Raw genomic sequence first — 17,019 nt, 5'->3', positions numbered from 1 at the left:
GAGTTTGGAGATAAACAGACTAGATAATAGATACCAATTATTTCCCCAGCCAACACTTGTAGTACAGAAATACATTGGTGGTATATTTTCACCACCTCGGAACAGGACCAAGAATCTCACCTGTTCAGTGCTTCAGAATTATATTTGGCAGATGATTAAGTGCAACCTTTGTTGCTAGACTACATTACTTTTCTATTATTTTTTAAAGTCACTTTCATTTCAGAGCTCTAATTTCCTGTTCTTTCTAGGAGAGGGAGCAGTATGATGCTGCTATGAATGCTGCAACTTTTTTAAAAAAATAGGAAGGGAAGAGAAAGGAAGATTTTCTAGTCATCACAAAACAGAAGAAATATAGAGGGGATTGTAAGAAAACAAGTTGGAAGAACTTCTGGAGTGCATGTCCAAAAGGATTTCCGAGGCTAGATCAGATGACAAGGCCATCATTTGTATATTAATCCTTTCTGTTCATGCACATTTTGGAGGCGTAGGAAGAATTTACTCTCTCCTAGATTTTAAACATGAAAAGCTACTAATGTAAACCTCACATAACTTCTACTGTAGAAGATTTATTTTGACTGCTTTGCCATCAATGAACATGAAATTATCAGTTAATAAAAGATGGTGACACAGCAAAGCAATCCAAGAATAAATCCTAGACCACTTCTGACTCCTACTTCTGACAGTAAGTTAAATTTCAGTGGCACTTTTGCTATTGTTCTCAATGGACTGCAAAGAGAAATTCAGGCTGTCATCAACAGTGATTTCAAGGCAAATAAAAAGGAGTAAATAAATGCCACAAAGAATCCTTCTTAGGCTGCTGGCAACAACACAGCTACAAAATTAGCCTCTGCTTATAACGCTCAAACAGATGGGTGTCACCCAGGTGGAACAGATGACACATTAAATAACAGTCTCTCACTCTGTCGTATTCGACCCCATAAGAATGACAAAGCTCGAATTCAAGGAAGAAATTACGGATCTGCTGTGCACATTATGTAGGTTATCCCGTGTGCATTCGGAGATACAGGTACAGAACAGATTGTGTCAAAAAAGGGGTTTACCTACATTAATTTAATCTACAGGCATTATGGATAGTTTAGTCTGTAGCAAAGCTTCCTACACTAAATAAGACCTTTTTGATCTGTCTGTAAAACATGTATTTTGTACAAAAAGAGGAGAGAATATTATAATCAGTTTTGTTTAAAAACAAAGCACAATGGAGAAATAAGAAGAAAGACAGGCTAACAGTAAAGTTACCACAACAGATGTACCATGCTTCTCTCTTTGTGAAGAGGCATCAGCAGAGCAATGCATGTGAGCTTAACAACGAGTTTACAACTGCTAGATGCATGGGGGAGGGTATTCCCATGTTACTGTAGGACCCACAGAGATAGACATAGAGCCCAACAGTTGATCAGACTATTCATCTGATTATTATTAATGGCACAGTAGAGAATATTTCACTGAATGGGGTCCCTTACTGGGGCAGGTCCTGGCCTGCAAGGCTGCCCTGAGGGCTGGAGCCATCCCAGTGGGCTGACAACCAACCTCCTGGGGACCTCATCAGAAACTCAGCACAACACTGACTGTGCAAGGAGATGTGCTGTATGGTATATACAGGTCCTAGAGGATAAGTAAAATTTTAAACAAAGCTGGATTGGTTTTGTTAAAAATTCATTTAAACCCAGTGAAATTCCAAATATGTCAAGCCAAGTAACTTCTAGTGTATTTCCTCCTCAGGAAATCTGGAGTTTTTCCAGATAAATATTTAAGGTAAAGCAGGGAGACTTTAATCTATTTAGGATTCCTGTTGCTTGAAAGCAATAAATTAGTAAAAAACAGAAGCAAAATAGTGTATGAATCTATTTTAAAGAAAGCATAATTACGAGCACTTTATTTTTACAGACCACAGTAAAATCCTTCAACAGCTAGAAACATTTGCTGTTTTTCAAAGCCTGAATATTTCAAAAAGACTGTTTTCCATCCAATATCACGAGGGAAATAACCAGAACCAAAATAATGTCTCACAGATTTTCTTTTATGTATGAATCAACTAGTCTAAAGGAAAAACTACCCTCTTTGACTAGCAGCATGGAAGAGTTCAGGGATACACTATGTATTTTTAAAGAAAAACCTAATACATGTTTGGAAAGGAAGAGGACAAGACTTAACCTCCTGGCACTATTTGCAGACATCCACAGACATTTTGAATAGAGGTATTCTTCTGGGGGGTTTCACCTTGTCTGAAGGTTTTGTACTTGTTCCAGGTCTTGCACTGTTTATGACATTTTAAAAAGTCAAGTTATTCTTTCCTACTGCACTGCAAACTAGAGCATTACTCTTGCTAATTTTGGGGACTCAAGAGCAAACAGAGCAGAGGAAGAGCCAGACACAGATGAAAGCATTATTCTAAAAAAGCAATTTACGTTTCCACTTTAAAAAAATGAAAAGATCCAAACAACAAAAAAAACCCCAACAAAACAAGAGAGGTAAGAATTTTCCTCAGACTTGCAGCAATAAAGTCCATTAATTTTATGCTTGCAATATTGAAGCCATTCGTGTAAAAAATGCCTGACCCAGTACTGCATCACATCAGCAATAGAGGAAACATGACAAGGGGCAACTTTTGTCAGACTAAGACAAATGAACAGACATCTGACACTGGAGATTAATCTGAAAGCCACACAAAAAAAAAACAAAGAAAAAAAAACAGATCATATGTAAAGTAAGTGATTGCAGATTATAAGGAATTCTTTAAAAGATATAGCAAAAAGAATTAGTATAACTCAAAACACAAAGCCCCACACATATACTGCAGTCTTATTTAATTTCTGAAGTATTTAAAAAGAAGATATTAATTCCATCCTGCCAGTTTGCCCATCTGTATGTAGCAAAACTGTTCTGCTCTACTGAACTTGCACTGTATGTTGTATGACTACTCATAGCTCTGCTTGGCACAGTCAAACTGTTGTGGTTTAATCTTCATCCTATATTCTAAAAAAAGAGCTCCTGTGTTCATTGTCAAGATTTATTATTACTCTCTAAGAACAACTCTGTCCTAGATATTATCCTTACAGAGTCCACACTCGTGAGAATTCTGTACAAGCAATGCAGGAGGCCTTTAGACATGTTCCATCAGGTTTATCAGGATCACAAATCAAGGAAAAGCCTTTCAAGTTGAAGAAGCCAAATCTTAAATGACATCAAATATGCATTCATGACTACAATAATTCTAACTCCTGTTCATTAGCTAAGACCTCGTTTTCTCACACACTATATGAACAGAATAAAGAGAGGTTTTTTTACAATTTTGCAGGTTTAAAGATAAGAAAAAACCCGATAGTGCTGGATATCACTGTCTCCAAAGCTGACTCTTCTCCCTGACTGACATTCCCTGTGGGAGACATCCTTTAAGTATTAGGGACGTTGGGCTCTTATTCCTCATCAAATTCTTCAATGGAAGGGCAGCTCAACCTATTGCAACACGGGAGCAAATCTTTTACAGGTCTTCAGTAAGTACTCAATTGCTGTTGCTATTAGAGCTTATTAGAGGTTTATCCAAGAAAGAGACTATTTTCATGAAGGTTTCACTCCTCATCAGCATTAGCAGTCGAGAGGTTTTTTTACAATTTTGCAGGTTTAAAGATAAGAAAAAACCCGATAGTGCTGGATATCACTGTCTCCAAAGCTGACTCTTCTCCCTGACTGACATTCCCTGTGGGAGACATCCTTTAAGTATTAGGGACGTTGGGCTCTTATTCCTCATCAAATTCTTCAATGGAAGGGCAGCTCAACCTATTGCAACACGGGAGCAAATCTTTTACAGGTCTTCAGTAAGTACTCAATTGCTGTTGCTATTAGAGCTTATTAGAGGTTTATCCAAGAAAGAGACTATTTTCATGAAGGTTTCACTCCTCATCAGCATTAGCAGTCTTAAATTTCACATTTCTTTCCACTAAAAAAAAAAAAAATTATCAGAAAGACACCCTTTTCCAGTATTCAGAAGAGAGAGGAAGGATGATCATGTTTTTGCAATTATCTTTTTCTTAGGGACAAAGACTTCTAACTCCCCAAAGCAACAGAAACTTCACTGACATTTTTAATGTATTAATTTATGACCAAAACATTATTCCCTTTCCCCTCCAGTCTCCTGAGTATAACATATCAGTGAAATATCATCTTGTCACATATGCACATCATCAAAAGCATCTGTATCTGTAAGTTCTCATTCAAGAACTGAATTTGTGGTAGTGACTCACAGCAACACATAAAAAAAAAAAGAAAACAGCTTGATTTATTTGCCTTTTAAAAGAAAATCCAACTCATAACAAATCCTATTTTAACTTGTTAGCTGAAGGAGATGGACGTGAGCATCTGAGGGAGGGCAGGGAATGGAACATCATATTTGTATAATGCCTCTTCACATAATGGCCATGTGTTAAATTCAAGGTATCATGTTGTAGGGCACTCAAGTTCTATTTTCCATGTAAGCAAACACAGTTAATTAAAGCAGCACCTCTTGGCACAGACAGAAGTCGCATACTTTTAAATTAGCCCCTGTATTTTGGAAGATCTTTCTGCAGAAGTTTAATAATAAACCTTTTTAATGATCAGTCTTGAACAAATAAGAGCCAGTGGAATAACCAAATTTAAGTCATTCCCTCCAGCTTCTCCTGGCCTTGAAACTCCCCTCTTCCACAGTTTCACTGGCCTTATGAATGGTTATGAGAGGAATCTGGAAGACTAGAGGCCCTCCTCAAGCTCTGTTGGGAAACAGTCCCAAGTATACATCACTGGAGCTACGACTTGAGAGCTGTTCCTATATTAGCCACAGCAACTCCATGTATAGTAATTACTGACCTGACATTTGGCAATTCTGTTGAGCTTATTTACAGCACTGCTCTGACATGTAAAATACTTCAAAAATACAAGCTAGTAATTGCAAGCCAGAGTCAGACATAAAACCATTTTTTAAATTAGTTACCTGGTACTTCACATAAAGAAAAATTTGGGCTTCTTTTCCAGTAGAGCTCTCTTACTGCCAATTACCTCTGAGTTTCCTGGCTTCTTGCAGCCATCAGTGTACTGTCACAGTTAAATGGCTCGAGAAAATAAGTATCCTTGAACAAGAACTTAAATAATGTTCTTGGGATGGTTACTTAAAAAGTGCTTACATAAACTAAGAGATGAAGGGCAGTGAGAAGTGAGGTACTGAATACTGACTGCCCCTTACCTTAAGTTAGACATATACAAGGAACTGAAGTAATGTTATATTAGGAGGACTTTGCCAGTTAAACTGCTAATCAGCATACCTATATTGCTGCAGGTGTACTAGTCTAATTTTCATCACTGTAAGGAATCAAAGACGCTACAGTGATATGGAATTATACACATGTAATTGTGTTCATGAACAGTTCCCCTAAAATTGTACATGCATGGGATATGCCTATCTATCTTTGAGCTGCAACCCACAGACAGAACTGAAAAATGAAAGGTCGTAATTAATATCCAAAACAAAAAATATTTCATTTCTACTTACTGGAAGGGTTCTTTTTGTAAAAAGCTGCTCTTTGACAAAATTAGGATTTACTGGTAATAGATAGCTATTCTGAAAAAGGAGTACTTTTGATAGTTTTATTCAACATAAACAGGAGGTGAATAGATGAACAGCCCTAGGTCAGGAAGGTAAGACTAGACTACTAGTTAGTGTTGCTGAGAAACTGTGCCTGCTCTGTTCTACAATGTGTGTATGTATATAAATAATTTATTTTATACAACTCTTCTGGAGTTATTTTGGCTCTTCATATGAACAAATGGAGGTTTTCTGTTGTTTGTAAGTTTAGTCAGTGAAAGCAGTGACTAAGATTACACCTTGGAAATAAATAAGTTCATCAACTGTGTTATTTTTAGTCATCTCTCTAAATCCACAACACTGGTTAAATATTTGGTCTCACAACACAGCAGACAAAAGTTGCCAATAGCACTAAACCCCAACCTACTGATTTGAGCTGAACTATAAGACAGTCAGGGACCAATCTTCCCATTATTTCTAAATAAATCTGTATGCTGTCTTTTATATTCTTGCAATAATTAAGAAAAATAATCCTATTGTTTGGAGTAGTGCTCAGTCACCAAGGAAAGAATTCCTTTTCAGCTAAACAGATTTTTACTTTTGTTTTGAATCACTGCCAGGCAGAGAAACCATATACAGACCTTCCTCACTTGGTTTCCCCTCCTTCCTAGGAGCTCTTCCATCATTTGTGCATGACCACGGCCTAGCTTTCCTTTCCACCTCTGAAAAGCACACAAATATTGCTCCCAAACATGTCTCACTGTAGCAGCACATGGTGCTGGGGATGATGCTGGTAAACTTGGGGTTATATTAAATGTGACATGAAGCCACTCCCCAGGGGCTACTGGGGGCTTGATGTGGACATTACTTCCTCCAATTACACATTCCTGTCTAGTCCCTGCTGTATCTGTAAGTATTGCAAGCATTTGTAAGGACCTGCAGAAGTATTTGCATGAGTTCCAGCTCTGGTTATGTTTTCTAGACTTACTGTAATGTATGTAACACAGGTCCAAGCTCTGCTAGGCACTGTGGAACACACAGTCCAGAATTTGCAAAACGTGCATTCATGGACAGCCATAAATGCTAACTGCAGCTTTCAAAAGGGAAACAACAGAAAAAATAACAAAGGTTTCAGGAAAATAAAGCAAGAAACTTAATCCCAGTACTTAGAGTAAACCATCACTGAAATGCAATGGTGTCTTTAGACACCACTATGGGTGTTTTTCAAAAGTCTAAAGAAATTGCTATTACTAAGGGAATATACAGATAGGAAGCCAAAACAGATGGAGCAGTGTGTTCTTTTCTTCCTTCCACCAGTCAGGATCAAAACCAGTCTCCAGTTCGTGCACATACCGGAGGTAATGTGAGGCCAGGGTGGCAGAGTTCACAGGTAGGATGGCTGGGGCAGCAAGCTGACACCTGCCAGGCTGCTCCACGCCCCAGTACCACATTCAGCCTGGCTGCAGTCACACACATCCTTCGCTAAAAATAGGCACAAATATGATTTATTCTTACTTCAAACTTTCCACTTGAGAATTTAGAGAGAAGGTCCAAAGGGATGAGAGGGAGCCCCAGCACAAGTCATCTGAGATAGCCTATCCTGCTTCTCTTTCCTTTGCTCTTTCTTTTTTTTACCCACTGTGCTGTTGCAAGGCAAAGAAACTAATGAAACTTCTGCAAATGCTAATGGGTTAATTTACAGTAGACATAAGCCTTGGGGAAAACTCTGTAATCAAGACTTCCTTCTGCCTTTGTGATTAAAGCTAAATCTTTTTACTGGGACAATGAAATTTCTCTTCAAATACTGAGAAGAAATGCAAGGAAAGGTTCCCACTGCATGGAGGGGAGCCAGACAACATTGACACTAACTCCAGAAAACTGGGCTTTGCAACACACGCAACAAACCTTCCAGTAACCTCTGATGTGCTACTTGCACGGTAAAGACTAGAGGAATACAGCTGGAAAAGCAACTTCAATGGTACAGCTAAAACACACCTCACTGATTTCTTACTAGCTAATACTCCATGCCACATTCCTACCTCTGTTATACCTGTGGTTATGTCAACTGATACACACAAGTAGAATTTGGCTTCAGGAAAGCTCCGATTTTATCACAAAATACAGGAAGTGACGGAGTGAGGGTGACAAACGCTTGAAGCACGGGATAACTCAGATTCAGCATGGGCATATTTCTGTGAGGGTCAGGGGTTTACTTCATTCACCCAACACACAAAATGCAGATTGTTAGCCTTCTTGTAGCCCACCCTTGTCTCCCCTTGCCTCTCATGGTAGAGATGGATCTTCTGCATCAGTTCTCCTTCACCTGATGGGATAACTTAGGTCTACCAGTCACTTTGTCCTTGCGAGCAGAGCTGAAAATCTCATGTCACTCTCTAACTTTTCTAGATTAGATCCCTCTCTCCACCTCCCTCCCCTAAAAAAATAAGTGAAATGTCCTTCTGCCTCTTCAGCAGCTCTGACCTGGGATATCAAAAGGACGTCATTATAAATAAACTACCTCAATTCTCACAGCTCTCTTGTAAGCTCAGGTTTTCAGCCCTTTCTGTTCCTTTTCTACCTTAAACTGCCCAGCCTCCAGCCTCCACCCTCCCACAGTAATTTCTTGGCTTGCCTCCAGGGACCACTGCCTTTTACATTTCCTAGCTCATTTTTTTCAGCATGCTGGGTAGCAGGCAAACCATCCGATCTTTCTCGACCACCACTGAGCATCAGGCTATCAGTCCTTGTGGGACAGAATTTGCAAGCAAGCTGTGCCCTATAGACTCGCTCAGCTTGGTATGAGGGTCTTGTTGCTACGATTAAGACCTCAACTACACTTAAGGAAATCATGAAGAAGCCTATAAAGTTAGCCTTACATAAACATTAAATAAAATTGCGTCAGCCCTAAAAAAAAAGGAGTGAGCTGGAAACAATGATACTGGGATGCAAGGGAGGAATAAGGCACCTGACTAGGACAGGGTTTCAGCAGAGTGAGACACTGACTACTCCTTGGGATAAATCCCTTCCCTAAGATCTATGCTATTTCCCAATTTCCCAGGCACATCAAATGTAAAAGCTTAGAAGTCTTCCATCACAGCATACTGTACACAAAGAGCCCCTGTGTACCCTAGGAGGAGCCTCTGCCCTGAAGTAGCTGAAATTGCCCCTGTGGCAGTTGTGGAAATAATTCCCTGTCCTGGGAGCCATGGGAGACATCCACAGGACCTCATTCTATGTTGCAAAGAGGTTTGAGAGATCCGAAGCTGAGAAAGCCGCATGTGGATATTGTATTTCACCACTGCAGGAGTAGTATGCCGTCAGGACAGCACCCATCTTCATCTTCTATGCATGTCAAAGAAATAATTTTAAGCAATCCATGATTCAATAACTAGCTAGTTTATAAAATGTTCTGTTTTGTTGGCCTGTATAAATGTCAGTGTTAAATAATCAAAATATAATGTCTAACAGCTTTTTAGAAAACCTCTGCATCACAATACTTAAATATATCGTTACGTACTTTTTTAAAGCCTGATTGGAAAAATTATATCATTTTGGATTTTCTCAACATTTGGTGCGTCAGCTCGCATGTCTAAGAGCCCTATAAATAGATGTTTGGACCACCTCAACACAATTCATGTGGGCAGTTTTTCCATAATCCACTTAATTCTATTATTCAAATGAAGTACAACTGGATCTTTTCTTGGGAACAGGATTTATGCAATGCTCAGTACAGAAGGTTCAGGAAAAACAGTATAAAGCCAAACATGAGCTGTGCACACTTGCAGAGCAGCAGAGTTTGTTTATATTTATTTATATGCTGGGTTTCCATTTCTTTCTCACCTAATCAGAGTCACTAGCTTCTTTTGTCTCTTTTGATATACCAAAATCTTTACTAGATCTAACTTGATCTTTATACAGCTACGAACTACTGTTTCAAATTAAAATTATAAACCTCTATTCTACTGATGAGATTTTGCCAAAACCCATGGAAATCTAGAGTTTGTTAGAAACCTAAAATATTTATAATTTCAGGTCAGAGATGGCTAAATGCTATAAGCATAGCTCTTGACACACAGAAAAGTTTTCTCCCATATTTCTAAAATGCAATTGGTATTCATATGCTCCCTTAACCTCCTGAAAAGCCTTCCAGTTACATGTGAGTAGAATACAAATATAAAAATAAAAATATACAATTCACCAATGAGAACTCTGAATGAAACTTTGAAATATACTATATTAATACAAACACATACATGCCTATATGTATCTAAACCATATTTGAGGATAAATTTTGTTATCTGTGTTTTTCTTTTCCTTGTATACCAAATATACCCATTATTCACCTAGTGGAACTACTTGGGTAAACAGCTCTATGAAAGACATGAGTTTATAATTTGAAACAATATATATTAGCATAGAAGAAAGCCCCAGGATAAAATGCATTTAGATGGATTCTTTCCTTCATAAAAAATGAAGTTATGGTATCTGGTCAGTTCAGCAAAAACTGCTTCCAAGGGTCCCAATTTCATCTCATGCTTAGGGTTAATTTATAACCTCAGTAACCTACCACATGTTTCCAGGGAACTCCCAGCTATGGAGACCCATAAGCTGTAAGGAAGCCTCAAAAAGGCTATTTTAGCAGAATGCAGCACAGACTATGCACTTGTATGTTATGGGGAATGAAGACATCAAAGGAAGGAAAAAAAACTTTAGGAACTTGAAGGAGGTAGGAAGTATCAGATACTGTCAAATACCTACTGACAAATACAATGGAATATAATGCCGAAGTGTTGGGGGAGGCATTTTAGGAACTGTCCTTTTCGTTAACTCAAGCCCTCTGGAATTAGGCACTGTGAAATGCAAAGGAAGAGGGAAAGGGCATTCCCAGGAGCAATAAGCATTTCCAATAGGGAACAGAGGCAGAGAACTGTGTAAAGGCTCAGTACAAGTCAACTAGAGGACTGCCAGTGGTCACAGGGGTTTGATGCAGCCGATGGCTCTTCTCTGAGACATTTTCTGCAATGGGGAGATACCACAAGAAGAGTAAGCCCAAAAGAAAAACCAGCCACTTCAAATGGTAAATAAGTAGCAGTGAAGGTTCTTACAGTAAAATAAGCACTAGGTTTTTGTCTGCCTTTCCACTGAAGCACGATTCTTTAGCCCATCCCAGTTCTTAGCTTTGACCACAGAACTGTCTGCCATCATCACCACCAATCACCAAGAGTAAGTCCTCACCCAAAGTACTGCCAGCCATTAGCACTTTAATCAGAAAGTTCCTAAAATCATGAATCCGCTCTGGTACTATTTCCATCATTTTCCATTCTGTTTTCACTGGACTGATTAGACATTTCACTTTAAGAGTGATTCAGAATTCAAATTTCAGAAAAAATATCTCCACAGTTACACACCTCTTTCTTGCATCAAAGTGTCAGTTCTCCATGGCTTGGCTTTCAAATTTTGAGTGCTGAAACACAGTAAAAATGCCTTGCCTCAATCATGATAGATTAATTTTCAGTTTTTAGCCAACAGCTAAAACATAAAACACCTTTCTCACTGCAAGAATAACTGAAGGAGTCCAAAGGAAATAATCTAAAAATCCCAATCCTGATGTAAAAGAAAACTTTGTGTAAAGATACATCCATTCTATAATGCCAAAGGGGAGGATTAAGCCTGAATTTATGCCAAAACAAGACATAATCCAAAGGGTATATATATGAAAATAGGAGATATATGGCCCATAATAAATATGCAAAAGTAGAATCTACTAATACAATCTCTTAGCACAAAACGTAACACTCATAAATTGCTGCAAGTTTAACTCTTACATTTGCAATGTACAGAAACTAAGAGCAAGATATTAATGAAAAAATAATTACGTTTTATACATTTTATTTAACACATGTATGCCAATGTTACGTAACAAATCCCCACTCTTCTTTAGAAGACATTAGAATATGTTAAACAAAGAATAGTTTACAGAAAACAAATCCTAATACCTTGTACAGACAGCACACATTCAGAACACAAGCATATCCAAGGTATCAAACTTTTCTCCAACTTGACTCAGTGCATACCCACCTGCCTAGTGCTGCTCCTCTTAACAAGAAATACAACTGCGTATCTGCTCTGCTAAGTAAGATTAAAGAAGTCAAGTTTTTCTGGATTAATCCGTCCATACAATGTGATTGGTTAGAAATGCACAGTTGGGGTTAAAGGTAAGATCACAAGTGATTTTTGTTTGTTATTTAACTCCTGTTTCTAAAAATGGGAAATTATATCTACCTTGTGACTGTCTCACGTTCTGATTTCCGCTGTCACACTCTGAAGTCATAATCTCACTTAAATGTTTGCTTCATAAACTACGCAGAAATGTAGGTTGCACATGAACTTCTTTCACTGACTCATATAAATAAAAGCAAGCCCTATAAAAACATAAAATCACTCAAGACATGTGAGTTCAATAGTTGATTTCTCTTGGGACCTGTTATAATCTCGGTATCTGTTTGAAGCACTAGTAGCACCAAGTTTAGAGCTCTCCACCATGCTTCTGTCTTGGCTGTAACATTATTATAAACCTTTAAAACCTCTCCAAGGTCAGGGAAGGGACCAGAACTACCCTTGAGCAGATTGCCTCTTCTAAACTCTTGCAATATATATGCTGAGGGACAGCCACAGTCAGCTGCTTTTTTGAGGTGATGATCAATTGAGGTACATGCTTCCAACTCCGAAGCTGCTTTTGCAGTGTTACACATAACCACTGAAAGATACTGCTTCCAGCCGCTTGCTAATGCTTGGAGCACAACTGATTTATACTCTGCCACAGGTGCTGCCAGCCAAGGACTGTGAAAGTCTTTCACAGCATTTTTATTTGCTGCCTCTAAAGGCCGTTCCATGAGTGTCTGAACATGACTAAGGCACAAGAGCTCTACTGCACCACCACCGAGAAAAACCTTCTTGTCATTCAAAGCATGATGGAGTCGATACACTGATGTCCAGAACTGGTCTTCAATGAGCTGCATCTTTGAAGCTACAGTAGTGGAAAGCACAGCCGTGAGCAGGGGAATGTCTTGCATTTTTATCCTGATTGGCACAAGCTCACCCAAATCCATCGCACGCCCATCACAGGCCTTCCACAGCTCTGCCTGGGCCCCACTACCTACACAAGAAGGATTCAACTGGGTAAGGTATGTCACTAGCTGGGCACCAGTGGCCTGCCTAAAGGCACACAACACATTCCACGTCACAGAACCAATTACCAGTATACCATCTGCTATGCATCTTGCCATTAAGTTTTCACACACTTTTCCTTTGACCAAGACCAAGTTTACTTCAAACCTTATCAGAATATCTAACATGCTGCTTAGCCATGAGTCTCTGACTCTGCCATCCTGTAGGTTAGGATGCTCTAATATGGTCCTTATATTAGAAGGTGTATTAAAACCTAAGTGACGATATTGTTCAGTTAGGTCACCGTCCATTAGCAGAATCTGAAGGGGTTTGTCTTCCAAGTATTTGATAACTGTGGCTTGTTCTGGTGACACTAACGTAACAAAGCCTGGGGAGACGCAAGAATAGCTTTCAGGCAGGCCCACTAAACAGCATGTCACAATTTCTGCAATATTAAACTGGGAAGACCCACTGGATTCTGCTCTCTCTCTTTGATGCACAACAACGCTTTGTAGCAGCTTCATGCTAGTCTGATTGCCAGGGCTCAGCGCCATTGCCAGGTGTCCTAAACCATAACATTCACATGGATCTGCTGACTGTCCTGAAAAGTATTCCTGAAAACTACCTTGCCGACTTGAAAAATTGCTTCTTCCTAGAGTGCTGAAGTATCTGCTATGGGCAAACTTCTGTTTGTTACAGCTGGATGCTATAGCACCACTTCCAGAAATCACAGAAGTACTTTTGTCACCTGCTGGTTTGACAAGTGAAGCTATTTCACCAACCAAAGGTGAAACCAGACACTTGTTAAAATTACAGTCACCAACTTGACTGGAAGAAGAATTTATTGGAATTGCTTCTTCTGGTACAGAAATACCTTTCTGAAAATAGAAAAAAATCTGAGCATTTAGAAGACTGTCACATCCGATTTGGCAAGTTTTGCTTTTAAGAGTGTTTGGCCCAACACTGCCAGAACACAGCTCTTTATTTACATCATCTATTGATATTTGGAGACACTGGACTCTCTCACAGCAAGAGTTCAAGCCCTCAGACATCACAGAGACTATTGCTGAAATAGGAACGTTCTGCTCGAGGCACTCCAGTACAGCCTTGCTCCATGCACCAACAAGAAACAATAGAGTACTCATCCCAGTCTTAAACTCCTTGTTTTGAGCCTGAATGGTTTCATTAAGAAGCTGTCCAGCAGCACTAGTTAAATCCAAATTTTCAATCAGTCTAACAGCAGAACAAATCAATGTGCTTTGGTTGGTGCTTTCATCCACAATGAATTTACATGATTTCACTGGCCCCAGTAAGGTTCTTCCAGCTGATGCTAAGGATGACAGTTGCTGAAGTCCAATATGTCTTCTTGCATTCACATCCCTGAAAGCCATGGGCAGCAGACAGCACCTGTGAACAGAACACAAACTTATTGCCCCATCCTCACAGCACTCCAGAGCACGTATCACAAAAAATTTAAATGAACAGTCTTACATTGAACAGAGCTCTCCTGTGAGGCTGTCTATGTAAGACAGCTCTTCATCCTGTGCACTTAGGATGAGATAACAGTGCATGTAGTTGCCGAAATTGGTGCGTTTCTAAAATACCATGACTTTCTTCTTGCTGGCAGATAGTACAGTGCTGTTAATTCCAGTGGTTTCTTAAACAAGAAGCAGCACAGATTCTACACAACTACAATTTGTCTCCTGACTTGGAATCAACAATTTCCATTGTTTTACTTAGAGCAAAACGGACAATTCTGTGCTAAAGCAAAATGCTTTGTACACAGCCATTGTGGTACCAAAAGTTGTGACACTGACTCTAGCCTTCAAATCTGGAAAAACAATGTAATCAAACTTATTTTATTCCAACTCTATTTATTCCACTCAGCAGACATCAGTACTTAATTAAATGTGCATGAAAAGAAATGCCACATCTTTATACCTCACAAAGCAAACTACCAAGACTTTGAAGCTAATCTACTGCTCAGTTTTAGCATGCCAAAAATGAGTCGTCTTTCCCTTGAAATCCCTTCCACAACACACTCCTGTGGCAGACCACATGGATTAAACTAAAGCGTCCTTTTTTTTTTTCTTTTTTAAATGAAAAAGTATACACACTAAGAATTAAGAAGCCTTAGTCATATACCTTTTATGCTAAGATTCAAATAAGCTGTGGTGCATCCCAGGAATTAACTGTGTAAAGGAGGAGAGCACCAGCCTCAAGTGGCCTGCTAAGATCAGACCACCACCAGCTCTTCTACTATGAGACAAGAAGACCAACAGGACGCCGCTGGAACTCTGGGTGGTGACTTCCCTTAACCTCTTTTTTCCTTTCCTGATCTTTCTCTTTTGTAGTTTACAGTTAGTTATCATCTCTAGTATGAGCTTATGACAAATAAATGACTCTTACCAGCTGATCTGCACCCAATCTGCCTGCCTTATGCAGCTGAAGTTGTATAATCTTTGTTTTGCCCTGGCGGGATCACAAAGAATCTCCACATATCCAACTATCAGATAGTGACAAGCAGTAACAAAAAAAAACCCAAAGAAACCCCCTCTTCTTTTCTTGACTGGAAACCTTAGCTTAATACCACAGGTAGTTTGTTTCAAAACAAACAAATGGAAGTGATTAATCATACTTGGTTGATGGAATCCAATTTGAAACATGTTTCCCCCACTCCCCCAAAAAGTCATTCCATCTGGTGACTCTATTGGATTTACTAAGACAGTACTTTTGGGGGTTTTTTTGGTGATTATTTGTTTGGGGGTTTTATTTGTTTGTTTTATTTTGGAGGGAGGGATATTTGTGTTTTTTCTGAGATCACCAATTCTGAATTCAAGCAGTTCTCAACTAGTAACAGTCACTTCTCAACCTGCTCTTGTTTTGATAGCAAGAACAAATAACCGATTTGTGGTTTTCTTCATAAAAATTAGGAAAGAACTAAATTAGCTACCCTGAAAGGCCAGATAATGCTCTCTCACTACCTAGGTCCTCCGCATGTAGTTCTGGGCAGAAGGCCATATTGCTGTTTGTATGGGAGACAACTATGGAAGAACTGGTGGGAAAGGGCTTTCCATTTTCTAGTACAGTGAGCTTCTTACTCCACAGGCACTCCCAAATAAGTGTTCAGCTCAGCAGTATGAGCCACTGTCTTACCAGAATGGCATCTTTATTTCAATGAATGCGAAACCAAGACTGGTTATGAGGCAGTTTAAGTTAGTGCAGCACCCTCCACCAAACCTCAATGCAGCCAACTATGAGTTTCTTAGCTAAAATCATCTCTGAAATTTAAGTTGAAGAATGCTCCCTTACACCCAGCTTCAACTCACACTTTAAAGCTGTTTTGGATACCAGCCTGTACTCCTGCAGATCCATAAACCTGAACCAAACGGACCCATGGCTTGGCTACAAAACCAGATGCAGGGCATGCACTTAAAAGAATGTTTTTATTTCAATGCTTGCACAACTTCTAGAACGTGTGATTTATGATTTTGTGATAATTCCCCATCCTCCCTTCCCTGCTTTGTTTTATGCACGTTATTTTGGCAATAAATCATTATCCCCTAGGCTATGGAAATCAACATCCAGCAGGCCCAAAATTCAACTTTTAGTCTCCCTTGCCTATTCCCTGACCCTTTTTCCATCCAGTCTTAGGTGGAAAAGGTAAGTGGTCGAGTTGAAATACATTTCAAAGTCAAACACAAGTGAGGTCAGCAAAGAGAAGGAAGCATCCTGGAGAATAAATGAACTGGTAGCAACAGACAACCATGCATGAAACACCACCAATTACTGGTAACTTCTGCTGACCTGATGCTGCCTGCCTCATCACCTCTCTCTGCAAGCAAAATAAGGTTTGCCTTGACGCTCAGTTTCTGCTCACACACATGGGTTTTAGGGGTCCCAAGGGTAGAACTCTGGGATACGAGAGGTAAGCCAAACACTCCCTACTCGCTTTGTCTTACGCCACCTAAACCATGAAGGCGAAGCCAGTAAAAAATGTTCATCAGTTTTCCAAATGAACGTATTTCAGTGAGAAGTTGGCAAAAAAAGTGTCTCTTGTGCCACCACTGGTGTACAACGAACGAGAAGCAAGGAGAAAAATACTCTGACTGCAACGAAACCACAGAGCGTTCAGGTAACTGTCCCAACTAACCTGGTCTACTTGAGAGCCACCACTATTGCTACTAACGTAGGAGGCGCAGGAGCTCCCTAGAACGGTCCTGCGGCGCTGCCGAGCACCCCGGCCTCCCCCGCGGCCTGCAGAGGCCGGCACCCAGGCG

General features: G+C 39.6%; 2 protein-coding genes across 2 annotated transcripts in view; one reads left to right on the top strand and one right to left on the bottom strand.

Moving 5' to 3' along the window:
* Nucleotides 1-11,994: 11,994 nt before the first annotated feature.
* BBS12 (Bardet-Biedl syndrome 12) lies at nucleotides 11,995-14,130 on the bottom strand. Its single transcript, XM_010008971.1, has one exon. The coding sequence runs from the start codon at nucleotides 14,128-14,130 to the stop codon at nucleotides 11,995-11,997; it is 2,136 nt and encodes a 711-aa protein (XP_010007273.1).
* A 2,493-nt stretch (nucleotides 14,131-16,623) lies between these two features.
* LOC104398814 (caltractin) overlaps nucleotides 16,624-17,019 on the top strand; it is a 4,767-nt gene continuing 4,371 nt past the window's right edge. The window contains exon 1 of the mRNA XM_010008970.1: nucleotides 16,624-16,667. Within this exon, the coding sequence (XP_010007272.1) occupies nucleotides 16,624-16,667 (44 nt within the window). The remainder of the gene's footprint in view (nucleotides 16,668-17,019) is intronic.

Source organism: Chaetura pelagica, unplaced genomic scaffold (assembly GCF_000747805.2).
Source record: "Chaetura pelagica isolate M959 unplaced genomic scaffold, ChaPel_1.0 scaffold221, whole genome shotgun sequence".
Taxonomy (NCBI): Eukaryota; Metazoa; Chordata; class Aves; order Apodiformes; family Apodidae; genus Chaetura; species Chaetura pelagica.
This window is presented reverse-complemented; position numbering and strand designations above follow the sequence as displayed.

Excerpts from the sequence above, each read along its gene's own strand:
- BBS12 (XM_010008971.1), bottom strand. The coding sequence starts at position 14,130 with ATGGCTTTCAGGGATGTGAATGCAAGAAGACATATTGGACTTCAGCAA.